This window comes from Mus caroli, unplaced genomic scaffold, assembly GCF_978045245.1.
Source record: "Mus caroli unplaced genomic scaffold, Mus_caroli_1 scaffold_11, whole genome shotgun sequence".
In the NCBI taxonomy this organism is placed as follows: Eukaryota; Metazoa; Chordata; class Mammalia; order Rodentia; family Muridae; genus Mus; species Mus caroli.
The window spans coordinates 106,870,744-106,896,315 of NW_028227266.1; the positions used below are offsets into that span (position 1 = coordinate 106,870,744).

Below are 25,572 nucleotides of genomic sequence, written 5' to 3' on the forward strand. Positions count from 1 at the left end.
AGGGGCGGGGTCATCAGGGCGAACCTGGAGTGGCGTTGGGGGGGAGGCGGCACCGGCTGGGCGGGGCGGGGCGGGGCAGATGGCAGCTGCCGCGTGGCGGACTGGGTTCCGATAGGAAGCTAAGCCTCCTCTATCGGTTCCGCCTTTAGATCCGCCAATGGGCATCTGACTCGCGAGTTCTCCGGGTCCCCATGGCAGCCCAGGGCGTTGGAAATCTAATTGGCTACGTCCGCCGCAGCGTAAAGTCTGACGCTCCGCTGCGGGCGGCCCTGCCACGTAGATTGGCTCTCCCTGTTACGTCACTGGCTGCGCCGCCTCCGGCCGGAACTCCGGACCAGCCGGTCTCCAACCAGTTCCTCGTCTTCTGTCCTGGACCCCACATCAGGGTAGAGCAGGGGGACGAGGTGACACCAGGGTTGGTCAGTCTAGCTGGTGAAAGGTGCAGGTCAGGGCACGGCGGCGGGAGTGTGCGGCAGGGGTCGGTCAGGCGGCCTGTAAGTACTTTGGACCGATAGATCCACTTCTAACATCTGCAGACGCCATGAAGGCACTGATCTTGGTGGGTGGGTATGGGACACGGTTGCGGCCGCTGACGTTGAGCACTCCGAAGCCATTGGTGGACTTCTGCAATAAGCCCATCTTGCTGCATCAAGTGGAGGCGCTTGCCGCGGTAAGGCCCAGGGTCTGTTATGGCGGGAAGAGAGATGGATAGTGACTGGGAGGCCAGGGGTGGTCATACCTTGTGACCAAGCCAGTCAACTAGCACACCTTATTGTGTCTGACAGGCAGGTGTGGACCATGTGATCCTGGCAGTGAGCTACATGTCACAGATGTTGGAGAAGGAAATGAAGGCACAAGAGCAAAGGGTGAGGCATGGACTTAGCCCTTTCTTTAGGTCCCTGGGGCTCTTACCATTGGAAGAGGAACATAACCAGATGGCTTCTTCTTTCCAGCTTGGAATCCGAATCTCTATGTCTCATGAAGAGGAGCCTTTGGGGACAGGTCAGTATAAGGAAGGCCCTTGGGCAAACTTTAGGGCCAGGAAAGAGGTATCCAATCTGGGCGGTTGGGTGGGGCCTCTGGAGTCTGGACTCGAGGACCTAGGCCCCTAGCAAGATGGTAACTTATGACTTGTCCCCTTCTATAGCTGGGCCTCTGGCGTTGGCCCGAGACCTACTCTCTGAGACTGCCGACCCTTTCTTCGTTCTCAACAGTGATGTGATATGTGATTTCCCCTTCCAAGCCATGGTGCAGTTTCATCGACACCATGGCCAAGAGGGCTCCATCTTGGTAAGAGAAGATTTCGTCTGACATTCCCACCCTCACATGGAGTCTTTCCTGACCTCCGGTCTTAAACTCTTGTTTTGCTACAAAGCTCTGCAGAATGTCATTTGGGGAGAGCCTTTGAGATGTGGGATAGGCATATTTGTCAAGAGTAAAGAAAACTGGATTAGGCCTAAGGTACCCTCCACCTCTATATTCAGGTTACCAAGGTGGAAGAGCCTTCCAAGTATGGTGTGGTGGTATGTGAGGCTGACACAGGCCGCATCCACCGTTTTGTTGAGAAGCCACAGGTGTTTGTGTCCAATAAGATCAACGCAGGCATGTACATCCTGAGCCCTGCTGTGCTGCAGCGCATCCAGGTGTGTAGGAGAGAACTGCCGGGCGGGCTGGGGTGGAACAGGCCTCTGCTGTGTGGCCTGCTCACAAATTGCCCACTTCCACAGCTGAAGCCTACATCCATTGAGAAGGAGATCTTCCCAGTTATGGCCAAGGAGGGGCAGCTATATGCCATGGAGCTGCAGGGTGAGGCAGAGGCCATAGGGTGTGGGGTAGTCAGTGTGTGGCTAGGCAGAGCCCTCTGACCCATCTCTCTGTACAGGCTTCTGGATGGACATTGGACAGCCCAAGGATTTCCTCACTGGCATGTGCCTCTTCCTACAATCGCTGAGACAGAAGCATCCAGAGAGACTGTACTCAGGCCCTGGCATTGTGGGGAATGTACTTGTGGTGAGGCCCTTGTCCAGCCTGTCGCTAATCTTTTCAGATTTGGGAGACAAATGACCCACTCTTGCTTTCCTCAACACTCTCAGGACCCAAGTGCCCGTATCGGTCAGAACTGCAGCATTGGCCCCAATGTAAGCCTGGGTCCTGGTGTGGTGGTGGAGGATGGTGTGTGCATCCGGCGATGCACTGTGCTTCGTGATGCTCACATCCGCTCCCATTCCTGGCTTGAGTCATGCATCGTGGGCTGGCGCTGCCGTGTGGGCCAATGGGTAAGTCTATGAGCTGGGCTGGGCGAGCACAGGAGCAGGGGAATACATGTACCCCATTAACAAGGCTTATCCCCCACCTCCAGGTGCGCATGGAGAACGTAACCGTGCTGGGTGAGGATGTCATAGTCAATGATGAACTGTACCTCAATGGAGCCAGCGTGCTGCCCCACAAGTCTATCGGGGAGTCAGTACCAGAACCTCGTATTATCATGTGAAGGATATGGAGGGCTGGCCAAGCACCCACTTACCATCAGCAGGGTAGGACTCAATGCTTCCTGAGGCCCTGGACTTGGTGCCGTTTGTCTAGGGAGGAGTGGATGAATCTGAAGCTGTCGGACTTCTGCCTTCTAGTGGGGACAGACATGGACAGGACCCTGCTGGCCGTAACCCACAAGCCCCCACTCCCTCAAGAAGAGCTGGCCCAGGGCTGTATGGAATAATAATTTAATGCTCACTGTAGCCTGGCCTGGAAGTCAAGCTCAGGCTCCCACCAGCGAGGCTACACACAGGCAGATGGGTGGGTGGAAGTGGTAAGAGTGAGGGTGATGGGTAAACAGGGCCCAGTCTGCGGCTGATGGCGGAGCTTCCAGGATGGCCTAGGCAGCTGAGGACATGGCGCTTGTGTTGGCTGCCTTGTCCCAGTCCTCTACAGATACAATGGTGGCTTTGCAGAAGAAGCAGTCCTTGTTGTTCATCAGGTGCTGGTTGATGCAGGCTCTACAAGAGGGGAGGGAAGGAGTGCTACCCTGTGTGTCCTAATTTACCTCCCCAAGTCCATGGGGCCCACTTACTTGCAGGATTTGTGACCACAAGGCTGGAACACAGCAGAGATGGGGTGGGCGTAGCAGATTGGGCAGAGGTCCTCTTCATTGGTGGGCTACAGGGCGGAGAGTGGAAGAGTTGGGCTGGGATCCTTACCTGTCCTGGTGTTTACAGATTAGTAAAACGGCATGAGCCTCTGTTATGCCACACTCACCAGGGAGGCGGCAGCCGCCTGGGCAGATGCAGCGGTCAGGTGAGCCAGCATCTGTTCCACCTGGGCCAGCTCCTCAGCGCTGATGTAATCTGTATCTGCATCAGTAGTAGGTAGCATCAGGGCCCCTGTCGTCTGAGAACTCAGTGCCTCTTGAATACTCCCAGGCAGGGAATTTGCTGTTAAGGATCCTGAAACTCTTCCCTGACCTGACCCACCCCCTGGTTCACTTACAACTCTGTAGAGAGAAGCGTTTCCGGTCAGGGGCAGGCAAGGCAGTGCCAGGTGCTAGGGGCTCTGGCTGCCCCAGGAGATAGCATATGGAACGAAGCTGGAAGCAGGGATCAGCCAGGAGCACAGAGGTGGCTTGCTCTGTCCTAGGTAGGGGAGGGTGCATAGGTCATAGGAAGGCTTTGAGCCTGTGTGAACATTTTCTCCACGTGGGACAGATGAACACCCAGAGGCCTCACTCGTTTTTATGCCTCCACTCTTCCCCCCCCTTATTACTTACCAACCCTCTCAGGTGTTTGGTCCCACATGACCTGAATACCAGTTTAAAGAGAAGGGTGCTGTTGATAAAGGTGCTTGCTACCAGCTATGGTAACTTGGGTCTGATCCCCAGAACCTCGCAAGTCGTCGTCCGACGTCTGCATGAATGCTCACATACACAGAAATAAGTAAATCTAAGAGGAGAGCAACAAAGACTCCACCTACCCCATTACACACCAATCCTCTGAGGGCTGAAGGCATTCTCCCCTAAGTCCTTTTGCTCTTCAAGAGGGAAGTCAGGCTTCCAGCCAAGCAAACTGGGACACTGGGGCCCTCTGGTGGCCACACTGGCTTTTTAAGTGCCAAGAGATGTGGCTGCTCCGCCCCTTAACAGCAGGAGCCAATGGGAACTTTGGTTCCCGCCCCTGAGCTGTCATTTCCTAGCTAGTACTTAGAATCCAGTCAGAAAGCTCTTGGAGAAGCTAGAAGAAGGGCTGCGGGCCCCACCTCACAACCCAGACCAGAAGAGCAGGAGAAGCCGGCTGGGCAGGGGGAGCCAGCATTGTGCCTCTCGAGCCATGGGCCATAGGGAACCACAATCCGCAGGCCTGTGCAGAAGTAGGTGAGTCTTGGAGCTGTTGACCTGCACTGAGCTGTCCCCATATCTTCCCTGGTGGCCACTGGCATGGCCTGGCTGGTGCTATCAGGTATACTACTGTGCATGTTGGGTGCTGGACTGGGCACTTCAGACTTGGAGGATGTTCTGCCTCCTGCTCCCCACAACTGCCCTGATATATGCATCTGTGCTGCCGATGTGTTGAGCTGTGCGGGCCATGGGTTACAGGACCTGCCGGTAGCGCTGCCTACCACTGCTGCAGAACTCGATTTGAGCCACAATGCACTCAAACGCCTGCACCCAGGGTGGTTAGCGCCCCTCTCCCGGCTGCGTGCCTTGCACCTAGGCTATAATAAGCTGGAAGTCCTGAGCCATGGTGCGTTCACCAATGCCAGTGGCCTGAGGACACTTGACTTGTCCTCTAATATGTTGAGGATACTCCATACCCATGACCTGGATGGCCTGGAGGAGCTGGAGAAGTTACTTCTGTTCAATAACAGCCTGATGCACTTGGACCTGGATGCCTTCCAGGGCCTGCGCATGCTTAGCCACCTCTATCTCAGCTGCAACGAGCTCTCCTCTTTCTCTTTCAACCACTTGCACGGTCTGGGGTTAACCCGCCTGCGGACTCTGGACCTCTCCTCCAACTGGCTGAAACATATCTCCATCCCTGAGTTGGCTGCACTGCCAACTTATCTCAAGAACAGGCTCTACCTGCACAACAACCCACTGCCCTGTGACTGCAGCCTCTACCACCTGCTCCGGCGCTGGCACCAGCGGGGCCTGAGTGCCCTGCGTGATTTTGAACGCGAGTACACATGCTTGATCTTTAAGGTGTCAGAGTCCCGAGTGCGCTTCTTTGAGCACAGCCGGGTCTTCAAGAACTGCTCTGTGGCTGCAGCTCCAGGCTTAGAGCTGCCTGAAGAGCAGCTGCACACGCAGGTGGGCCAGTCCCTGAGGCTCTTCTGCAATACCAGTGTGCCTGCCACTCGGGTGGCCTGGGTCTCCCCGAAGAATGAGCTGCTTGTGGCGCCAGCCTCTCAGGATGGCAGCATCGCTGTGTTGGCTGATGGCAGCTTAGCCATAGGCAGGGTGCAAGAGCAGCACGCAGGCGTCTTTGTGTGCCTGGCCAGTGGACCCCGCCTGCACCACAACCAGACGCTTGAGTACAATGTGAGTGTGCAAAAGGCTCGCCCTGAGCCAGAGGCTTTCAACACAGGCTTCACCACCCTGCTGGGCTGTATTGTGGGCCTGGTGCTGGTGTTGCTCTACTTGTTTGCACCACCCTGTCGTGGCTGCTGTCACTGCTGTCAGCGGGCCTGCCGCAACCGTTGCTGGCCCCGGGCATCCAGTCCACTCCAGGAGCTGAGCGCACAGTCCTCCATGCTCAGCACTACACCGCCAGATGCACCCAGCCGCAAGGCCAGTGTCCACAAGCATGTGGTCTTCCTGGAGCCGGGCAAGAAGGGCCTCAATGGCCGTGTGCAGCTCGCAGTAGCTGAAGACTTCGATCTGTGCAACCCCATGGGCTTGCAACTCAAGGCTGGCTCTGAATCAGCCAGTTCCACGGGCTCAGAGGGTCTCGTGATGAGCTAGACTGCCTGAGATCACCTGCTGCTTGCCCTGTTTGCTGCTGCAGTCTAAAGAACTGACCCGCTGGTGGGGCGTGCTGTGCCTGGTCCTACAACTGCATGTGAGCCTTGATCCTACTGTAACAGTTCTAACACTGGTAAAGGGCTTGAGACCCCCTCACTTGCTTCCTGCTCTGCCTAGCTCAGGACAAGGCTTCAGACTACTAGAGCCTGCTTCCCCTAGGACCACAGAGTGACCAAATGTCCCATTAACATTACAGACTAAGCCAATCTGGTAAAAGCCCTTGCATCAGAGTCCCGGGACCACCCCCAGGAGTAAATGCAGATATCAGGGTGTGGTATAGAAGAGTCAAGCATACCACACTTTCCCCTCCCTGCCCGGAAGGGAGCCGGCAGCTCAGACGATCCAGCTCCCACTCTGAGATAGGAGGAGGAAATGAGCCCTCCCTGTACTGAAAGAACCCAGTCTGCTGCCACCCAGCCTCCTGAAAGCTTTGTAACTCCTGTGGAGTCTGGTGGGCATGCACACTACAGGACCCTCCTGCAGAGTAGCCCTGCTGTCTTCAGCTACAGGCAGACCCAATCCCTAAGGCTCACAACCCAGCAGGAAAAATCATAGATAGGTGACTAACCTGGGACTCTTGTCTTTGGAGAGCAGGAGGCCTCTCAAGAGCTGGCACTCATCTCAACCTAATGGCTAAACAGAGCCCTCAGTTCATGCGCCCTGCACTCCCACTGGGGTGGGTGTGGAAGACGGTCAGTGCCTGCCCAATGATGAGTTGGCAGCACTGTGCTATCCTTGCTGACTACTATGACATTTTGTAATAAAAGTGGTACATGGCCATCGCTGGGCCTTCCCAGATGGATCCCTTTGTGTGCTCAGCTCTTGATCCAGCAGGATGGCCCTGGCCATCAGAGAATAGCACATCTTCCAAGTTTGGGGAGCTATGCCCCTGCAAGAGGTGTGGCTAAAAAAGCCCTCCTACCCAGCCAAAGCAGCTGCTATTGACACCCGGTTAAGCAGTTTACACATCACCAGCTACTCTTTGCCTCAGTGTCCCAAACTAGATTCTGAAGTTCATTCTGAGACAAGGAAACAGAGGTACCATGAGGCTCTGCCCTACCAACCCCTCCTCAAAATGCACACCCAGTTCCCATGAGGGCCAGCAGTCCCCACCACTCACTCTGAGGTTGGACCGTGCACCAGGAGGCGTACCAGGATGCCAGTCACTGCCACCAGGATAGGGTAGTGGTCCACACTCTCCAGCCCTATGGGGAGGGAGGAAGATGAAGTGGTTCCACTACGCAGTTGCAGAAGCTTCAGGCCTGGCTGACACCACTGACCTTTCCCACAGTTTTTCCTACTTAAGGCAAGCTGAGGCTGGGGGTGCACAGCATGGCTGTGCTGGTCCTGAATGGAGACTCTAGCATGAGCTCCTGGCAGAGAAGCTAAGGCCTGGGTGTGCTGAGGTGCGGGGCATCTATATCCTTACCAGGTAGCCGTAGGGTAACTACACGGTCAAACAGGTTCCTCTCAGCTGTCACCCGGTTCAGCACCTGGTTCAGCAGCTGTGAGGGCAGAAGCCTATTGGTGGATGGGCAGGCGCACCACCTGAGTGATCCCCAGGGTCCCCCCTCCTTGTCCTGATGGACACACCTGTGCCAGACGCCGAAGCAGCATCTCAGAGGTAGGGCGGGACCAGTCAAGAAATATTTCAGGTACCAGTGTGATGGTCATTTCCAAGACGCGCAACAAGCTGACTGACAGGTCAAAGCAGGTGGCACAGACCTTGAGCTGCCGGCTGTCCACAAAGTTCCGCTCCAGGCGTTCAGCAGCCTGTTGAATCTAAACCACCAGCAGGTAGCCAGGAAGCAGTCAGAAGCCTTGCAACACTGGGGAGCCTTGGTCTCTGCCCACCCCTTCCCCAACCCACGGAGTCCCACCACAGCCCACCTCCTGGATCATGCCGATGAACTCAGAGAAGGCCCAGTTGAGCTGGTTAAGGACACTGTTGAGGAAGCTCGGTGCCACATCAGACCCTTGTCGCAGCAGGTCTGCCATGTGCTGCTGTAGCAAGGTCGAAGGGCAGGGCTCTGGGACAGAGGAGAGCAGGGTTACCAGGGGCTCCGGACAGGACTCCTGCCTGTCCTCCCGCACCACTGCTTTAAGAACGCAGAGACGCCTGCCTAAGAACGCTCAGCTCACAAAGGCAGAGGAGCAGCACACTACTGCCTGGGAGGTTAGGGGCGAGTCTGTCTCCTCTTGCTGGGCAAGCCACAGGCTGCAGGTGTTTCCAATACAATCATTCCCCGTGGGCCAGAGGGCTGTGGGCCTGATCTGAAGCAAGTTCTGAGTCACATGCCTGTCGGGCGGATGTCATACAGACAACTTAGACTGTCACACTAGTGTCAAGGCCAGCTTCATGAAGTGCCCAGACTGCCCTGCTGTCCTCTGCTGCCCTTGGTCTGGCCTTGGCATTTGGCTTAGGTGTTGAGCGCCAAGTCTGGGCTGGAAGGGCAGCAGTAACCAGAGCTCTCGGCCGCGACTGGCCTGACATAGCTCTTCAGCCCTCTGTCGCAAATCAATAGTTCCTGCACACAGGGATGGTATCAGGCCCCATGCCCTTCCCCACTTGCAGCTCAATTCCGTCCTAGAGTCCAGGTGAAAGTATTTAGCAAGGAAGAACTTGCTATGTGAATCTACACAAGAATTTTGGCCTCTCTGGGAACATCCAGAGACCAAGACACTGGCTTCAAAGCCAGAAACACTAGTGAGCCCAGGAAGGAGTGTGGTGAGCCCTCTCTGCAAGCTGCACAGCCCAAGGTCTTGTCCAGGTCAGATAAAGGCCCTTGTGCTAAGGAGACTTTGAAAGTCTCTGTTCCTAGCCACATCTATAGCCCCCTCCTGAGTCAAGGGTCCAAGGCCAGAAGATAAAGAAGGCAGGTACACTTCCTGGCTACAGCTGGGAGTAAGGAGGCAGGCAGAGGCAGGCAATAGAGTATGTCTCTATCCTCCACGAGCTTCCGCCAAGCTGCAGGGGTCCTTTCACTGTTAAACCTTCACACAAGCCCAAAGGGAACAAAAGGTCTTCTCCTGGAGCATCCCTGGGCTAGAGAGGAGCAGAAATGGGAGCCCAAGGGAAAGGTTAGGAGCAGTAGGCTTGGAGAAGCAGGAGACTCAAAGATGCTGAGGACAAGCCGGGCATGGTGGAGCAGGCCTTTAATCCCAGCACTCGGGAGGCAGAGGCAGGCGGATTTCTGAGTTCGAGGCCAGCCTAGTCTACAGAGTGAGTGCCAGGACAGCCAGGGCTACACAGAGAAACCCTGTCTCGAAAAACCAAAAAAAAAAAAAAAAAAAAAGATGCCTAGGACAGCAGTAAAGGGCTACCAGCCTCTCTGGAGCCATCACCAGGGCTGGTCTAACCTGAACACTCACTTTGGAGGCTGGGCAAATTGGCATCCTCTGGCTTGGTTTTCAGCAGATGTGGCAGCCGTGTATAGCGGTACCCAAACCCACAGCCCTGGGGAGTGAAACAGCAGGAGTTAGGGGCAGGGTGACATTTCCTTCCAGCCGGCCTTAGCTACTCCTCAGGTCAGGCTTACCCTCCAAAGCCGCACCAGGATCCAGTTGGTCTGGGCCCAGGGCCGTTGCTCATAGGGTGCCAAAAGGTTCCTCACCATGGCGATGCGCCTAAGAAGGGAAGGGATGGCAGGAATAGGGCGAGGCTGGGCATGGTGCTGTACAGAGTGGGGTATGTATCCCCCAAGCTACTTACTGCTCCTCAGGGATCCGTTCCACAGCCCGCAGGGAGTGTGGGTAGCACACATAGCTGGCCAGGGCCTGCATCAGTGAGTCTCGAATGTCTGTCAGGATATGCTATGCCTCAGCAAGTCTCTAGCGTGGGCTAAGAACCCCAAGCCTAATGCCCACATGGCCACCATTTAGGTAGAAAACAGCTTTCCAGCCATGCCATCCCACCCCCATTCCCATGGTCCTCTGGGACAGGCCATCCCACCCCCATTCCCAAGGCACCTTGGAAGACATCTCACCAGTGCCTACTATTCGAGGGTCAGCAAAGTGTTTGGCGAGGATGGCAGCTAAGCGGGTCAGGGTCTCTTCATAGCCTGCAAAAGAGGGCAGTGAAGACTGCGGCCGGGAGTAAAGGACCAGAGAAGACCTGTCCTCTGTCAATGTTGGGTGGGCTTGTATAGCAGAGCCTAGAGCTGGCTGTGGGAGCCAGTCTGGACCCAGTGAGCATCTGAGAACATTGGGCAAAGTGATACAATATAATGGCAATTGGGAAGGGGATTGATTAAGGCATAGATCCACTGTGGGGATTGGACAGATCCAAAGCTGAGCCTGACCTGGGCTCTAACTCATTCTGGAACATGCCTGGTGACTCAACAGTCAAAGTCCCTTGGTCCCCATAGTTCAGTCTTCAAAGACAGAAGTAATACCAAGGAGTGGGCCAGGCACAAGACAAGTGAGGGCCCGCCAGCTTACAGCTACTCTGAAGCCCCATTGCTAGGCCCAGCTTGGATCAGTGACCTTAATGAAACAGAGGTTCTCAGTGAGCCCCAGCAAGGCTCTGTCTTGCTACAGTGACAAGCTACTCTGCCTGTCTCACTGCCGCTCTGTGACAGTACCAGAGTAGCAGAGTGAGGAGCCAGTTGGCTGTGAGACCACAGCAGCCATCAGCAACACCAGCAAAGGAAAGAGCTAGGGGCCCCACCCAGTTACTGTCCTTGGGGCACCACGGTTGCTGCTTCTAAGCCTGCAGGCACTAATTCAGTACAAAAGTTTAATGTGTGTGTGTGGTTGGGTCATGACAATGAACCTGGGCCTGCCATATTCAGTCTGCAGGTCTCTTTCTGTGCCCCCTACTCCCCAGATCGTGAATGGCCCATCACCTGGGAGTTCCTCCATGCTGTGCACAGGGCCAAAATAGTTCTTCAGGGCACTGTAGCTGTTGATAGCCACACTTAGGTAGAACTCAGGCATGAAGGCAAAGAGAGACCCTGTGCGGTCCCCATGCTCGATGGTCCGTAGGCAGACACGCAGTAACCAGTAGATATCCAGCATTTTCTCCTGCAGGAGGCACAGAGGATGCATTTACGAGGGTCACAGGAACCCAGGCTGGCCTAGGGCGCAGAAAGGCCTACCCAGGACAGTGGCCTCACAACTGAGACCTGGACTGCAGGAAGTGTGAGCAGAAAGCATAAGGTGGAAGAATGGAGTTTTTGGCAGGCAAGAACCCACCCAGCTCTCACTATGACCCAAGCGAGAACCCGTTACGAAAGGTGAAGAGACTTCCCAGTACAGAAAGACCATAGAAACAAGGGGGAACAGAACTGTGAGGAAGACATGGCACTGCCCAGGCCTAAGACTGTGGAAAGAACTGGATATCCAAGACTAGGGAGACGTTGATGGGCTGCGTTGCCTGCACACCAAGAATGACGTCCCCATTTCTGAAGCTGAAGGTCATGGAGCAGAGACTCAGGACTGGCGCAGGGCGGGAGTGTAGCCCGGCACACTGATCATGAGAGACCTGCGAATGCTACCCAAGAGTCTGTGTGCAGGAGGCAGGCAAATTTGGTCTGGAATGCCAAGCAGAAGCTGGTGGGAAAGGAGGGCAGCCATAAAAAAGACCCCGTTCCCGCAGTGACTCTCTCAGAGTCTCTACCAGGATTAAGTGATGGGGCACAGGACACAAGAAGGTGCCACGGCCCAGCTCAGACTGTGCCATCCAGTCTGCACTTGACCCCAGGACCTGAGAAAATACACAGAGGAATGGGGAATGGGCCTGGACCACCCATGGCAGTGGGTGCATCACCACCGAGGCTGGGGACAGGGCAGAGGATTTGTGAGCACAATCTCAGAGAGGTGGAGCAGCCAAGAGTGGGGGAGGGGAGGAAGCTAAGACGGCGAGAGAAGAGAGAGTGAGTGCCGTGGGCAGCTGTAGTCCAGGAAAGCACTCACACTTTAATAACAGGCGGGGCAGGCAGGGAGGGAGGGAGGAGCGCTGGAGACACAGGAAAAGGAAGCTCAGGAAAGGAGGGCTGGGCTGCGGTGAAAAGCCTGCCTCTGATGTCACACTCAGCAGCCAAAGACAGGAGTCACTTTTGGTCTGAGAGTCAGAATAAGACAAAGATGTCCATCTTTGCCATTAATTCTATTCAACATAGCATTGGGGATCACAGCCAGGAAAATTAGGCAGGAAAAACAAGTGCAAGGCATCCAAATGGGATGGAAGAGAAAAGCCACCCTGTCCACAAACACTGTCTTATGTTTAGAAATCCCAAAGGTCACACACACAGGGAGAATTAGAAACAAATCCTGTGAAGTTGTAGCATACAAAATGAGAACTACTAAATATTGCTGGAAAAAAATTAAGGACATAATCGGAGACATCTACATTCATGGGCTGTTGGTGTAATACTGGTACAATATTGGTGCTGACCAAAGGAATCTACCGCTTCCAACAACGTTGTTGAAGAAATGGAGAACTGGAACTAGAGAGGTGCCTCAGTGGTTAAGAGCACTTGCTACTCTTTCAGAGGACTCAGGTTTGATCCCCAGCATCCACACGATGGCTCACATGGGACAGCACCCGAATACATATGTCAGCCTTTACTGAATGAATGAGTGGGTGAAAGAAAGTTAGAAGCGGCCAAGAGACTCAAGAGGTGGCAGGTGAGTTAGCCAGGAGCAGGTGTAGAGAAGGTGAGGTTCAGAGAGGGCAAAGACTAGCCCAGCAGGCATGGGTAGAGCAATCAGTGCCTGAGAGGAGGGTGAGGAGAGAAGGCAGGTGGGGGCAGAAATGACCCTTAAGTCACAGGCATGAGGGAAAGGCCTGGTGAATAGGGAAGGAGCAATATGTGCCAGCACCCCAAGAAGGCAGGGGTTCTTAAGGGTCCTGGTGCAACCTTGCCTGGCCAACAGTCAAACATGGAGGCTGAAAATGGGGCATGCTGGGAGGGCCATGCTACTCACCTGTGAGTAGACTGTGGCGTGGACCCAGGCAAGCCTGCGGCTCAGGTGGTCCAGCTTTTCTGAGAAAACCTTCTGGCTCTTGGTCAACTCTGTAAGGATATCCTTCCTCTGACCCCCAAGGAGAAAAAAGAGAATCAGAATATGGCCTCATGGCCATATCTCTCACCAGACAGTCTGAGATAGGCTCTACTAGTGCCCAAGGCAGGTTAGGGGTACGGCTCTGCTTTCCAAACTCGTTTCTGCCAGTGCTGACCAGTGGTGACCCTGAGCAAGCCCTAGAACAGGGCCCTGGCTAAGCCCTCAGGCTGTACAAGTGAGGGGGTCTGAGCTAGTGTGAGCATCCAGGACACAGGATCAGACTGCAACACCAATAGCTGGCTAGGCCCGAGGCTTTGGTGACAATGGGAAGCTGTTAGGGAGGCCCAGTCCAGCCTAGGAATGCTGTGGTAGGGGGGCTCCAGGGACTGGAAGAGCCAGCCCTGCTTCCTGCTGACTCAGTGGCTAAAGAAGCACTCAGAGTCCATCCATTATTAATGAGGATGATGGGTTTGCATCAGCACTTAGTGGGCAGGGGTGGGAGAACCTTGGCACTGACTGCAGCTGGTCGATGGGGCTCAGGTTATACAGGCCCCTCAGCCAGCCTTGCTCTTAACACTCAGTGCAGTCAGGGCAGGGACAAGGGAAAATGTCGGGGCAACCCCAAGACCAGATTGTCTTTTGTGGGATGCCTCAGCATCCCTCCTAGTATACTTAGGACCCTGTGCAATACACTTCTGTCCAGCACCCACCTGCTGGTCCCAGCCTTACCCTCTTAGGGCACCGACGGAGCTTGTCCTCTGTGTCTCTCAGGGCCATTGCATACTCGTTGACATCATCAGACACACCCACCATCTAGAGTATCAAGCACCACATATCCAGGGTGACCCTTGGGTACCTTAACCAGGCTTTTAAAAACCTAGTCTGGACCCAGCCTGCAAAGTTCCCAAAATTGGGCCTCTTCCTACAAATACAATATAGGTCAGGGCCAGGCAGTAACATGTCCGTGTGCACCAGTGCCCCCCAAGCCAGTGTGGAAGTATTCACGCACCCTGCCATGAAGGGACTAACAGTGCAAACCTTGCCCAGCTGCTGGTGAACGCTGAGGTTATACATCATGACTGTGCCATCCAGGACTTCCAACAGCGAGTTCTCGGTAAGCGGCTGCTCAGGCTCTTCAGGGGGCCTCCCCAACAGCAGGCCCTCATTCCAGTGGCTGCCCTCAACTGGGGAGCACAACATGGCATGAGAGGCAGGCTCTGGCCTTTGGTTCTGGTTTGTTTGAGAGTCTCAGTATGCAGACCTGGCTGACCTTAAATTCACAGAGATCTGACTACCTCTGTTTTACTAGGGCTCTGATAAAAGGTGGCACTGCCACAGCCAGTTTCTTTTTCTCTTAAATATTCACAAGCTCCTGGGCCTTCCAGGAGGAGAGGGAATTCCCTGTGTCTTCCTTGTCCAGGAGGGGAATTCAGGGAGAATGGGTCAGGAGCGGGTGGGTGCAGGGCGGCCCTGCGGCACCAGGACCTATTTTTGTAGTATTGATTTCATATCCTCAGACTGAGCTTCCTGTGCCCTTGGGGTGTGGCCAGACCTCAAGGTGGTAGGGAGTGGGGGGAGGAGGGGAGTATTTGCCAGAGATAAGGGGTTGCACACAGCAGACGGTCCCTTAGCAGCTCTGCCCAGCACCTACTGTCCTCACGGGTCCTCTGTTCCACATTCAGTGAGCGAACTTTGACTTTCTCCATGGTGCTCAGAAGCCGCCGTGGGGTCATGAGGCTCACAGCTGCCGTGCTGAGGAAGCGGTTGGCTCTGCCCAGGGTTGGAGAACTGAGCCAGCCTGGCCGGGGCAGGGGCAGTGCCCCTCCGATGGCCATGGCTTGCATTGGACGCTGTGGTAGAGAAAGGGGTTCAGAGGCTAGTCTGGCTTCTGAGACTAGGGCCTATGTAGAACTCTCTCGATACACAGGGTTGGGGGACGGGACAGGGAGGGGTCATGCCTCCATCCCATGCTCCCCCAGTGAGAAGGCCCTTGCCTACACGAATAGAAGCCGGAGCTGGGTCATACCCCTGCCTACAAGATGAAGGAAAAGCCCACATGAAGCAGCCTCTACCTGTCCCTCCTGCCACACCTGGGCCGCTGAGGGGGCCGGCTCTTCATCCTCATCCAGGTCATCCATGGTGGCTGCCTGGAGCTCCAGGGGATCGATCACGATGTTGGCTTTGGAAGCAAGGTCATCTGAGAGACATGGCAGGATGGGAGGCTTAGGCCGACGGCACGAGAGGGACCACAGGGGAACGGATCTGAGTGGTGATGACGCTGGGCAGGCTGGGCAGGCTGGGCAGGCGGGCTTGCACAGCTTACTCCCACTGGGCTTCCCTACACTTTTCCCTTCTTACTCCAACCCAGCCTTCTGTCTACATCTCAGAGGGCCCCTCCTCTAGCTACAACTAGCAGCAGGAGGCACCCCTCATTAGAGCAGCCCCATGGATCTAGAGTTTCTTGCCGCTTCCAGCTGTCTGTTTGAGGTCACAGGCTGCAGAGTCCTGCATACCTCACTCTGTAGACTCTCCAAGCAATGTCTGGCTTGGGCTTTGCTCCTCCTTCTCTCTGGGCTGGTAGGCATCTCCAACACGCTGGCCTTGCCGTCTCAGCCTCTGGCAGCCCCTCACCCTGACAACACCCAGTCACAGAGCCTCTAGCGTAATCAAGGCTATCCAGTGCTTACCACCCTGCTTCCCTGGTGCAGGCCCCTATCCTCCATCGGCTAGATACCTGTACCCCCTTTCAGCTGTCCCCCTGCAGATGGTCCTCCCACTTCAGCAGCTAGAGGAGCTTCTCATAACATAAGACTCCCCAGCCTCAGACTTCCAAAGCTGTCCGTGGATGGTTTGCACCTTGTGTGTGGCCTGTAAAAGCCTCAGACTGGCCTCACTCCCCAGTGTCCTGCCTCAGACTTGACCTCTCAGCCTGTCTGTAGGCCACAGTGGGATGCTTCCGAGTTTTGTTGTTGCTAATTTTTTTTGTTTGTTTTGTTTTTTGTTTTTTGTTTTTTGTTTTTTTTGAGACAGGGTTTCTCTGTATAGCCCTGGCTGTCCTGGAACTCACTCTGTAGACCAGGCTGGCCTCGAACTCAGAAATCTGCCTGCCTCTGCCTCCCGAGTGCTGGGATTAAAGGCGTGAGCCACCACGCTCCGCTTGTTGTTGCTAATTTTTAACACAGTGCTTTTGGATTTTACCCTTTTACTTGTATGAGTGTTTCCTGTACATGCACAGCGTGCATGCCCGATGCTACAGAGATCAGAAGGTGGTGAGCTCCCTGACACTGGAGGTGCAGAGCACTGTGAGCTGCCCTGACACTGGAGATGCAGAGCACTGTGAGCTCCCTGACACTGGAGGTGCAGAGCACTGTGAGCTCCCTGACACTGGAGATGCAGAGCACTGTGAGCTCCCTGACACTGGAGGTGCAGAGCACTGTGAGCTGCCCTGACACTGGAGATGCAGAGCACTGTGAGCTCCCTGACACTGGAGGTGCAGAGCACTGTGAGCTCCCTGACACTGGAGATGCAGAGCACTGTGAGCTGCCCTGACACTGGAGATGCAGAGCACTGTGAGCTGCCCTGACACTGGAGATGCAGAGCACTGTGAGCTGCCCTGACACTGGAGATGCAGAGCACTGTGAGCTGCCCTGACACTGGAGATGCAGAGCACTGTGAGCTCCCTGACACTGGAGATGCAGAGCACTGTGAGCTGCCCTGACACTGGAGATGCAGAGCACTGTGAGCTGCCTGACACTGGAGATGCAGAGCACTGTGAGCTGCCCTGACACTGGAGATGCAGAGCACTGTGAGCTCCCTGACACTGGAAATGCAGAGCACTGTGAGCTCCCTGACACTGGAGATGCAGAGCACTGTGAGCTGCCCTGACACTGGAGGTGCAGAGCACTGTGAGCTCCCTGACACTGGAGATGCAGAGCACTGTGAGCTCCCTGACACTGGAGATGCAGAGCACTGTGAGCTGCCCTGACACTGGAGGTGCAGAGCACTGTGAGCTCCCTGACACTGGAGATGCAGAGCACTGTGAGCTGCCTGACACTGGAGATGCAGAGCACTGTGAGCTCCCTGACACTGGAGGTGCAGAGCACTGTGAGCTCCCTGACACTGGAGATGCAGAGCACTGTGAGCTCCCTGACACTGGAGATGCAGAGCACTGTGAGCTGCCCTGACACTGGAGGTGCAGAGCACTGTGAGCTCCCTGACACTGGAGATGCAGAGCACTGTGAGCTCCCTGACACTGGAGGTGCAGAGCACTGTGAGCTCCCTGACACTGGAGGTGCAGAGCACTGTGAGCTCCCTGACACTGGAGATGCAGAGCACTGTGAGCGGCTATGTGGGAGGAGGCAAACCGGCCCTCTGCAACAGTAACAGTGCTCACAGTTGCTGAGCCGACACTCAGGCCCTGTGCGTTGCTTTTTAAAGTAAGGGTCTCACTATATCGTCCTGGCTGACCTGGAACTCACTATGTAGACCAGGTTGGCCTTGAACTAGTGGAGATCTTCCTGCCTCTACCCTCCTGAGTGCTGGGATTAACAGTGTGTGCCATCACAACCTGCCTATATTTGCCATTCTTGCCCTTGAGTTCACAGTACCACAGGCTCTTTGCACTGGAAGTGAACTGTGTTCATCAGTGAAGGCTGCTCAGACAGCGCTCAACTCCCCTTACAGGATCCTAATCCTGTGCTGACATAGCTATTCCATCAGGGCATGCCGAGCCAGTCTCGTGCCCTCGGAAAGATCAGATACAGCCTAGCAGGTCACCCTGTCTCAACAGTTAAGAGAGTCTTGGGCACCCTCTGGTGGACACAGGATGGCTCAGCACCACAGCACAGGAGACTCAGAGACTGCTCCTACCCAGCCTCCACTCACCTTTAAGGGTCTTTCGAAGGTGTGAGAGGAGGCCCCCAAGGCGCTGAAGGTCGAAGTAGTCCACCTTGCCATTATAGAAGATCTGGGGCGGGATGTAAGCCTCTGCAAGGAGTCAGGGATGGAGACTCAGCAGGAGAGCCATACGCTTCCCTCTAGCCCAGGCAGACAGCAGAGCCAGAACCCAGGCATCCTTGGCTCTCCCACTCCTTGTGTTTTAGGTTAATGCCAACAACTGTAGAACATGGGGTGGAGGGAATTCTTGGCAGCTGGTTACTCAAGAGAACAGAAGGACAAACCATGAGACATCCTCCAACCCAGAGTGAATATCCTGTCTCCTACTGACCCCTGGGGACACTGTATGCCCAAACACAGGAGCCCCAGTAACCCAATCAAGGCAGTTGTACAAAGGACTGCACAGAGATCCGGGTACCAGGTCTGAGGAGCGAAGCCTGTCTTGGGCAGGAATGTTTAGAGGCGGTCAGACAATGGAGGCCCAAGGCCCCAGAATGTGGGGCTCTTGAAATGGACTTAACTGGGCAGAAGGCCCAGTAGCCCCCACAACTAGCTCACCTCTCTACAACCCCAGGGGCTGCTGTTACTTTACCCTCACTGAAGGAAGCACGGGGGTTGGAGGCTTTGTATTCATCCCAATAGAAGCGCAAGGCGGACACCAGCCGGTGTAGGAAGCAGACCATGTACTCAGGGGGGCAGAGCACGGGCGTGTTCTAGGGGCATATGACAGAAATCATGTTCTGGTGCCACCCCAGAGCCCAGCTCACTCCTCATTCAAGGATGTGCCCTAGGATCCCAGGAGGGAAAGGCAGCAAAGGACAGAGACAGGTGTGTGGCAGGCTGAGGTGGCAGATGCTCAGGCTGCAGCCCTGCAACCCAGCCAGGAGCCCACAGGGGCCACCCTGGAGGGTACCTACCCCCCGGCCGCTGGCATTCTCCTGCAGGAACTTTCGGAATTTTGTCAGAAAGATGTACCTAGAAGCTTCACCCTTCAAGGGATGGGAAAACAAGGCTGAGCTGAGCTGAGGATTCCACACCTTACCCTGCGCCCTGCCAGAGGAGCATAAACCCGCCCTGCTATCTGGGCTCAGAGCCCCAAACTGCATACCTCCAAGCCGCAGACCCACATAGGCGTCTTAGGTAACTTACCCCATTGTCATCTTTATTGTCCAACAGCAGCTTCAGGATCTGGACCTGCAGTTCTTCCACCACTGGGATGAGAAAAGGAATATGGCCCTTAGGCTCCCAGGAGTGGTAGCAGGCAGAAATTTTGTCAGACCTCTAGCCCGTGGCTACCCCAAGCCTACCCTAGGTATGGTTGCCAACTGTTCTTATGTATACACACAAATCCCTCTCCCTACCCAAGGCCTGAGGCAGGGGCTGACCTTCAATGCGTTTCTTGAGTCTTTGGCAGCCACGCTCATAGGCTCGCCTCCGCTGCCGCTCTTCAGTGGTCTCCTCCCTTGCTTCCTTACCGTCTCTGCTCTACGCAGGGGTAGAGAATGGGAGAGAGCAGGGGCTTCCTAGGGACTGACTTACACAGGACTACTTCACACAGAAAACCTTTCACCCCAAGGACTTCGGGAACCAGGGCAGAAGAGGCCCCAGGTGCCCGGTGCCAGACGCCCTGGTACGCTGGACAGGCCCTCACTATGCCAGCTCCCATCCCACTCCAGGTCTGCCCACCTCCCTGCTGGAGCGATGGGGCCACCAGGTGGTGGGAATGAGTTCCTTCAGGCCAGCTTCCTCCACACGCAGAGGACTCTTAATATAAAAGAAGACCACGGACCGGAGCATGTCAAAACTAGTGCTTGTCAAGGAAGAACTTGGTTCTCCAGAGAACCTGCTACACATGAGCCCTCTCCCAGAAGCCCACATTGATACACCCACCACAGCTCTCCACCATCAAAGGTACTGATTTCATCATGGGATGATCTCTTAGATTGTGAACATTAAGAGAGATCTATGGTCATCAACCCAGCAAGCCCAGCAGGGGTAACCGATGGTCCTAGCTCAGGCCTCAGCTTTGCTTCCTATGTTTCCATTGGTCTCTGCCTACTAGAAGCTGAGAGAGACCAGATTAAGATGCTTTCTGCTTCAGCCTCGTGGTCAGTTAGCTCATAACACTGGAGACTAGGAAGGCTGCCTCTTCAGAGAAGACCTTGACTGTGGGCACACAGATAAAGGTACAGAGATGAGCTGACAAGAGGCTATGGGGGCCTTCTCACACCTCCACAGTCACAGTGAAGAATAGTCCTATTTGGGCAGCCTAGTGGCAGCCAGCAGCTGCCTTCTCCCTTTTGCCTTCTTTGCTCTGTAAAGGGGTTGGGACTTCTGAACCTTTCTCAAAACTCCTGGCTTGATGAACACTGCCCTCTGCTGATGTTAGGAGGTACTACATGGCAGGTCTGCCTGGCAGCAGGATACAGGACATTGCTAAGCAGGAACTTGCGGGACTTCTCGTGTCTCAGGATGGACATAGTGAGGCGCAGGTAGTGGATCTGTGGAGAAGGCGGACTCAGAATAGGCAGGTGAGGCTCAGGGGGTTCAGGGCAGGGACAGATGCTCCCACCTGTAGACCCAGGTCTGGGACGATGGGCGAGAATCGGTAGAGACGTAGGAGAGACATCATCAACTGCTTCAGGCAGTCCTGTACCTCATAGTCCTGGGAAGAGACGCTAGGGCAGCCATGATGGGGGCCTTTTCAAAGGCCCTGCCATCCCTCCCTTACCCATGATGGAGTCTGACAGCCTGGCCTAAGCCTGGAGTCAGAAATCTTACCTCCATGAAGAGCCACAAGAGGTCCAAGATCTGGTGTACCACAGACTGCGCCTGCTCTGGTGTGCCCTTCTCCACAACGCCCAGCAGGAAGCTCATTAGCACAGCCTCCACCAGGTATACCTTGCGCTGTGGCAAAGGGCAGCCACTAGTAAAGTTGTGGCCTCCTGCTCTACTCAGGAGACCTCTTCTTGTGTTGAAGAAGCAGGCCTCAGCCACCAAATCTTGAGTCCTTCAAGCTAACCCCCTTCCAGCGTCTGACTGAGGGATGAGAGGGGCTCCTGGCCCATAATCTCTGGGGCTCTATTCATGGCCCTTAGCCTATTCCTTAGCCTGGGACATCACAACCCTTCCTTCCCAGGATGCTCTCCTTCAGGTCTGCAGGCTGTAGTTACACAGAACCCTGGCAGGTAACACACTGAGCACCCGAGGCCCCGGAAGATGCACGCATCTAACACAGACACACCTGGCATGACCCCCTCTGCCCTTCCCTGCCATCTCCTCACCAGCAGCGGTGCAAAGTGATGGAAGATGTGGGCCAGCGTGAGGAGGACAGTGGGCTGCCCTTGCAGCTGCCACTCAGAGCTCTCCGTCTCCACCAGCCGCCCTTCCTGTTGGGTGGAGAAAGAATGAGGGCAGGCGGGCTAAGGTGAGACCCCAGTTCGCCCAGCCCAGACCCTGGCTCACCACAGGGTCCAGCTCCACACTTAGCACTGCCTGGAAGCAGCCCAGCAACCTCTGTGCCCGGACCAGGTCAGCAAACGGAGGGTCCTGCAGGGGCCGGAAGCCCGCAACTGGGTAGGTGCCACTGAGTTAAGCCAGCAATGCCCAACCTGAGGCTTAGATACATGGCTCCTCTCCTTTGTCCCCCCCCTTTCTCCTAACCAGAGCTTAACCAGGGGTGCAAGCTGCAGGGCGTACCCCATCTGCATCAAATTCTCTGCCTGGTCAGGGGCTCTGTAGGGGAAAACCCCTTTGTCATTTCATGCTTACCTGCTCAATGGAGACAGCTAATGGCACCCACCTTAAAAAAACTTTTGTTCTTGGGCCAACCTAACTAAGCTGCTCCTTGTGTCCCTAGCACAGCAGCTCCGCCAGCCACAGAGCTCCTGGGGTAGGGAGACCCTTATCCTAGATGTCAAGCCACCCACGGCCACCTTCCCAAAATGATATCGCAAAGGACGGCTGCCAAAGTTGAATGCCACAGACTCCTTGAACGACAGGCTGATGGCTGGGAAGTATGCCATTCCTAGGCCCCTGGAAAGGTTCTCGAAGGCAGTGCCCAGTGACACGCCATTCCTGGGAGAGGAAGAGGAAGGTCGGTAAGCCAGTGCTCGAAGGGGCTGACTGCCCACCTTGACCTGTGAACTGGGCCTGGTTCCCTTAGAGAGGGCAAGAAAACTGGGGCAGTCTGGCTGTGTCTGTAGACAGAGGGAGGAGACTCACAGGCAGAAGGACAGAGTCCCATCATCCAGATCAATCAGGCAGCTGACAATGTCCCCCGCAGCCCACGCCTGTCACGAAAGGAAGCCTTACAGCCTGAGAGCACAGCAGCCTGCCTGCCCGCATCCCAGCTGCATTTCTAGGACCACACAGGAAGGTCTCGGAGTCTCCAAACCTCTTGGCTCTTCCCTGGCACCGAAAATTCTTCACAGCTAGCCCATGGTGCCCGTGAAGACAACAACCTCGGGATGGTTATGAGGTTGGCCCTCACCTTGCCATAATTCGTGGTGGTCACATTCCACTTGCGCACTCGGTTGCCGTCATAGGCATAGGAGTTATGTGTGTCTCCAACCCCTTCCTAGAAAGGAACTGCTTGTGAGGTCTGGGGAAGATGGGGAAGGTTGCTAACCCAGTACCCTCATGACTTTAGAGAAGGGGTGTGACTTGTACACTAGGTGCCCTGGAGTAGAATGGGGCATATTCCATCCTCAGTGGGGGGCAGCCCGTATCAGGCAGGCTCCTGAGTGGCTCTGGGAGCTGTTCTGAGGACTCCTGCAACAGTAGACCGTCTTTGGGAGAGCCCCTCCCCTCGTGTGTACCTCCTGATTAAAGCGGCAGTTGATGGTGCACCAGCCGATCTGCATGAGGCCCTGAGAGGAGATGAGCACCTCGTAGACCCACTTCCCTACAGAGAGCAGCGTTAGTCCCAGCAGGTGAATGGAGACTGTGACTCGCCTGAAACTCTTCCTAATGACCTGAGCCTCAGTGGGGTGCGCTCACCTTTGTACACACATGTGGTAGAACGGATAGTGCCAAAGTTGCTGTGTCCAATCACCTGGGTGGAGAAAAATGTGGTATTTCTCTCCAGGAACATAGGTTGTCCCTAGCTGAGTTTGCATTGGTGGCACAAGTCTGTCATGGCCAACACTGCACTGTGTCTGGTTGAGGCAGGAGAAACTGTATCCATGTCCAGAGCTTCTGGGACAGGCATGATGGTACTCTGGGCTTTGCTGAAAGGGTTGGAGGTAGTGACTGTATCATGGTGTCAGGAATATGTCAGGGGTGTTAAGGGCTGACACCATGGCTTGGAGTGGTGTCAAGATGGGTGTATGGCTACCTCCGTCAGGATGAACACGTAGCCATCAGGATAAGCATAGAGGATGGGGATGTATCACGAAGAGCTGAGCTGGGGCCCAAGACACATCTCCACTCACCCCCAGGAGGTCATCGTCCACAAGGAGAAGCCCCTCAAAGCCTCCTGTGTGGTCTAGGACCACAGTAGATGGGCCAAGTCGGCCTTCAACTTGTCCTGGGAAGGGAGATGTGTGAAATTAGGGATGGCAGAGAGTCTGACAGACACAAGGGAGACGTGAGCTGTGCAGAGAACTCCAGGCTTTGACACCACATTCCTCACCCACCCTCTCCTGAGAACACCTCCTACCCTGGCTCTCGTTGTCTTCACTGTCCACCTGTAGCAGCTGGTCCACGTGCTCAGGCAGGTTATGGAAGTTTAGCGGTTTCCTAGGGAATGAGAGATGCTGAGGACCCACAAGCTCTTGAGCTCAGCCAAATAGTAAGTCCCTGTCACCCTTCTCCTTGAGCACTGGAGGATGGTTGGTTGAAGCTCCAGACCAGCAGGTCTCAACCTTCCTCAGTGAAAAAATGATTTCTGGGGCTGGAGAGATGGTTTGGCCGTTAATAGCACTGACTGCTCTTCCAGAGGTCCTGAGTTCAATTCCCAGCAACCACATGGTGGCTCACAACCATCTGTAATGGGATCTGGTGCCCTCTTCTGGTGTGTCTAAAAAGAGCGACAGTGTACTCAATGTACATAAAATAAATAAATCTTTTTAAAAAATGATTGCTACTTCCTAACTGTAATCTTGCTACTGTTATGAATCGTACTGTATATACCTGATATGCAACTCCCAGAGAGGTCACAACCCACAGCTTGACAACTACTACTCTAGAAAAAGGACCTGTCTGGTAAGCCGGCATACTGGGTTGGCCACTTAATTAAACCTTACAAGCAGTCGGATTTGCACAGGCACCTCAGGGCTGTCTAAAATGGAAACCCATCAGTCTCAGTGTTTGTCTTACAAGCAAAAGGAGCAGAGTTCAGTACCAGAAACACATGTTAAAAAAAAAAAAAGGTGGATGTGATGGCCTGTGTGTGTCATTTCAGTGTGGGGAAGAAGAGACAGGAGGAAATTCCGGTCTTTCTGGGGAGCCAACTAGTCTACTTAGCAAGTTCCAGGCCAGAAGGAGACCCTGCTTCAAAACATCAAACAAGCAAGCAAAAAGAGGAAACTGTCCAAGGGTTGATAGACAACTTTTCCCTCCGGCCTCCACTTGCATCCCCCACCCCACCCCGTTCCTTCACTCCTCAAAATGAGAGTGTGCACACACCCAATCACAAGCTCACACCACCCTTCTAAATCTTAATCCCTTATCTGTAAACAAAACAACAAAACAGCTGATGTCAAGATGTGAAGATTCCAGGGAACAGCATGCGCTGCCCTTGTAGCTCACAGCCTATCTTCTCTCAGACCCGTCTGGATCGGTTCTGGGTGAGAAAGTGAGGTGGGAGACTAGGCTGCGAGGAATGCCAGCTTCCAGGTTGGCCGGCCAGCACCAGGATTAATCTAGTCCTTAACAGTAAACCTATGGTTCTTTTGGCAGCAACCTGTCCCACTACTCAGTCATGGGAGACTAGGACCATCGGGTATGATCTGGCCGTACGAAGGGCTCAGCCCTGGAGAGGCAGGCTGGCCTTATCCCATACCTTCCTGTCTTTGGGTGGTCGGCAGAATGCATGGCCCATCTACCCACAATCTTTTGCAGCCAAAGCCAAAAGGGCTGGGCAGCTGCCTAATCCTCTCAGCACTCAAGCACCAAATAAAAAGGGCCTATTAGGCTGGGCATGGTCGCACATACCTTTAATTCCAGCACTAGGGAGGCTGAGGCAGGAAAAAAAATGCGAGTTTGAGGCCTAACTGGGCTACAGAGGGAGAGGGAGAGGGAGAGGGAGAGGGAGAGGGAGAGGGAGAGGGAGAGGGAGAGGGAGAGGGAGAGGGAGAGGGAGAGGGAGAGGGAGAGGGAAAAGGAGAGGGAAAAGGAGAAGGAGGAGAGGGAGAGGGAGAGGGAGAGGGAGAGGGAGAGGGAGAGGGAGAGGGAGAGGGAGAGGGAGAGGGAGAGGGAGAGGGAGAGGGAGAGGGAGAGGGAAAAGGAGAAGGAGGAGAGGGAGAGGGAGAGGGAGAGGGAGCACTGACCTCAGCTTAGCTCCTAAGAATAGCAGGCAGTATTAACAAGCAACAGGACTTGGCAGAGCAGAGGCCCAATGCCCATGCGGATCCAGTTCATAGACTACCAGCACCTGTTCTCCCTCTAATCTCAGTACCTGTTCTACTCCTCTACCTAAAACCAGCAGGCTCTGG

General features: G+C 54.9%; 3 protein-coding genes across 6 annotated transcripts in view; 2 read left to right on the top strand and 1 right to left on the bottom strand.

Moving 5' to 3' along the window:
- Nucleotides 1-301: 301 nt before the first annotated feature.
- Gmppb (GDP-mannose pyrophosphorylase B) lies at nucleotides 302-2,735 on the top strand. The gene is made up of 9 exons (XM_085828014.1): nucleotides 302-670; nucleotides 786-866; nucleotides 954-1,002; nucleotides 1,148-1,290; nucleotides 1,485-1,643; nucleotides 1,728-1,806; nucleotides 1,883-2,010; nucleotides 2,094-2,276; nucleotides 2,360-2,735. The coding sequence occupies exons 1-9, from the start codon at nucleotides 542-544 to the stop codon at nucleotides 2,489-2,491; spliced, it is 1,083 nt and encodes a 360-aa protein (XP_085684140.1). The 5' UTR covers nucleotides 302-541; the 3' UTR covers nucleotides 2,492-2,735.
- The window catches only part of Rnf123 (ring finger protein 123), a 29,201-nt gene continuing 6,333 nt past the window's right edge, over nucleotides 2,705-25,572 (bottom strand). For 3 of the 4 annotated variants that reach the window (XM_021171388.3, XM_021171386.3, XM_021171387.2), the window contains exons 4-39: nucleotides 23,577-23,656; nucleotides 23,350-23,444; nucleotides 22,916-22,970; nucleotides 22,735-22,820; nucleotides 22,407-22,493; nucleotides 22,139-22,206; nucleotides 21,866-21,991; nucleotides 21,380-21,494; nucleotides 21,199-21,303; nucleotides 20,696-20,821; nucleotides 20,487-20,579; nucleotides 20,342-20,415; nucleotides 19,601-19,718; nucleotides 19,300-19,399; nucleotides 19,064-19,125; nucleotides 18,832-18,903; nucleotides 18,507-18,627; nucleotides 17,903-18,004; nucleotides 15,091-15,215; nucleotides 14,670-14,868; nucleotides 14,057-14,202; nucleotides 13,748-13,831; nucleotides 12,941-13,048; nucleotides 10,858-11,035; nucleotides 9,997-10,071; nucleotides 9,723-9,810; nucleotides 9,550-9,637; nucleotides 9,383-9,467; nucleotides 7,901-8,040; nucleotides 7,604-7,792; nucleotides 7,440-7,515; nucleotides 7,131-7,215; nucleotides 3,484-3,626; nucleotides 3,253-3,347; nucleotides 3,068-3,153; nucleotides 2,705-2,993 (exon numbers count right to left, since the gene is read on the bottom strand). In XM_021171388.3, coding sequence (XP_021027047.1) covers nucleotides 2,873-2,993; nucleotides 3,068-3,153; nucleotides 3,253-3,347; nucleotides 3,484-3,626; nucleotides 7,131-7,215; nucleotides 7,440-7,515; nucleotides 7,604-7,792; nucleotides 7,901-8,040; nucleotides 9,383-9,467; nucleotides 9,550-9,637; nucleotides 9,723-9,810; nucleotides 9,997-10,071; nucleotides 10,858-11,035; nucleotides 12,941-13,048; nucleotides 13,748-13,831; nucleotides 14,057-14,202; nucleotides 14,670-14,868; nucleotides 15,091-15,215; nucleotides 17,903-18,004; nucleotides 18,507-18,627; nucleotides 18,832-18,903; nucleotides 19,064-19,125; nucleotides 19,300-19,399; nucleotides 19,601-19,718; nucleotides 20,342-20,415; nucleotides 20,487-20,579; nucleotides 20,696-20,821; nucleotides 21,199-21,303; nucleotides 21,380-21,494; nucleotides 21,866-21,991; nucleotides 22,139-22,206; nucleotides 22,407-22,493; nucleotides 22,735-22,820; nucleotides 22,916-22,970; nucleotides 23,350-23,444; nucleotides 23,577-23,656 — 3,796 coding nt within the window. In that variant the 3' untranslated portion in view covers nucleotides 2,705-2,872. The remainder of the gene's footprint in view (nucleotides 2,994-3,067; nucleotides 3,154-3,252; nucleotides 3,348-3,483; nucleotides 3,627-7,130; nucleotides 7,216-7,439; nucleotides 7,516-7,603; nucleotides 7,793-7,900; nucleotides 8,041-9,382; nucleotides 9,468-9,549; nucleotides 9,638-9,722; nucleotides 9,811-9,996; nucleotides 10,072-10,857; nucleotides 11,036-12,940; nucleotides 13,049-13,747; nucleotides 13,832-14,056; nucleotides 14,203-14,669; nucleotides 14,869-15,090; nucleotides 15,216-17,902; nucleotides 18,005-18,506; nucleotides 18,628-18,831; nucleotides 18,904-19,063; nucleotides 19,126-19,299; nucleotides 19,400-19,600; nucleotides 19,719-20,341; nucleotides 20,416-20,486; nucleotides 20,580-20,695; nucleotides 20,822-21,198; nucleotides 21,304-21,379; nucleotides 21,495-21,865; nucleotides 21,992-22,138; nucleotides 22,207-22,406; nucleotides 22,494-22,734; nucleotides 22,821-22,915; nucleotides 22,971-23,349; nucleotides 23,445-23,576; nucleotides 23,657-25,572) is intronic. The other variant, XM_021171390.2, reaches the window with a different exon arrangement.
- Amigo3 (adhesion molecule with Ig like domain 3) lies at nucleotides 3,620-6,812 on the top strand. The gene has a single exon (XM_021171392.3). The coding sequence runs from the start codon at nucleotides 4,424-4,426 to the stop codon at nucleotides 5,948-5,950; it is 1,527 nt and encodes a 508-aa protein (XP_021027051.1). The 5' UTR covers nucleotides 3,620-4,423; the 3' UTR covers nucleotides 5,951-6,812.

What these genes read in the sequence shown, in the direction of transcription:
- Amigo3 (XM_021171392.3), top strand. Translation starts at nt 4,424, where the DNA reads ATGGCCTGGCTGGTGCTATCAGGTATACTACTGTGCATGTTGGGTGCT.
- Gmppb (XM_085828014.1), top strand. Translation starts at nt 542, where the DNA reads ATGAAGGCACTGATCTTGGTGGGTGGGTATGGGACACGGTTGCGGCCG. An exon ending in AAGTGGAGGCGCTTGCCGCG is followed by an intron (nt 671 to 785) that starts GTAAGGCCCAGG and finishes TGTGTCTGACAG; the next exon opens with GCAGGTGTGGACCATGTGAT. An exon ending in GCCAAGAGGGCTCCATCTTG is followed by an intron (nt 1,291 to 1,484) that starts GTAAGAGAAGAT and finishes CTCTATATTCAG; the next exon opens with GTTACCAAGGTGGAAGAGCC.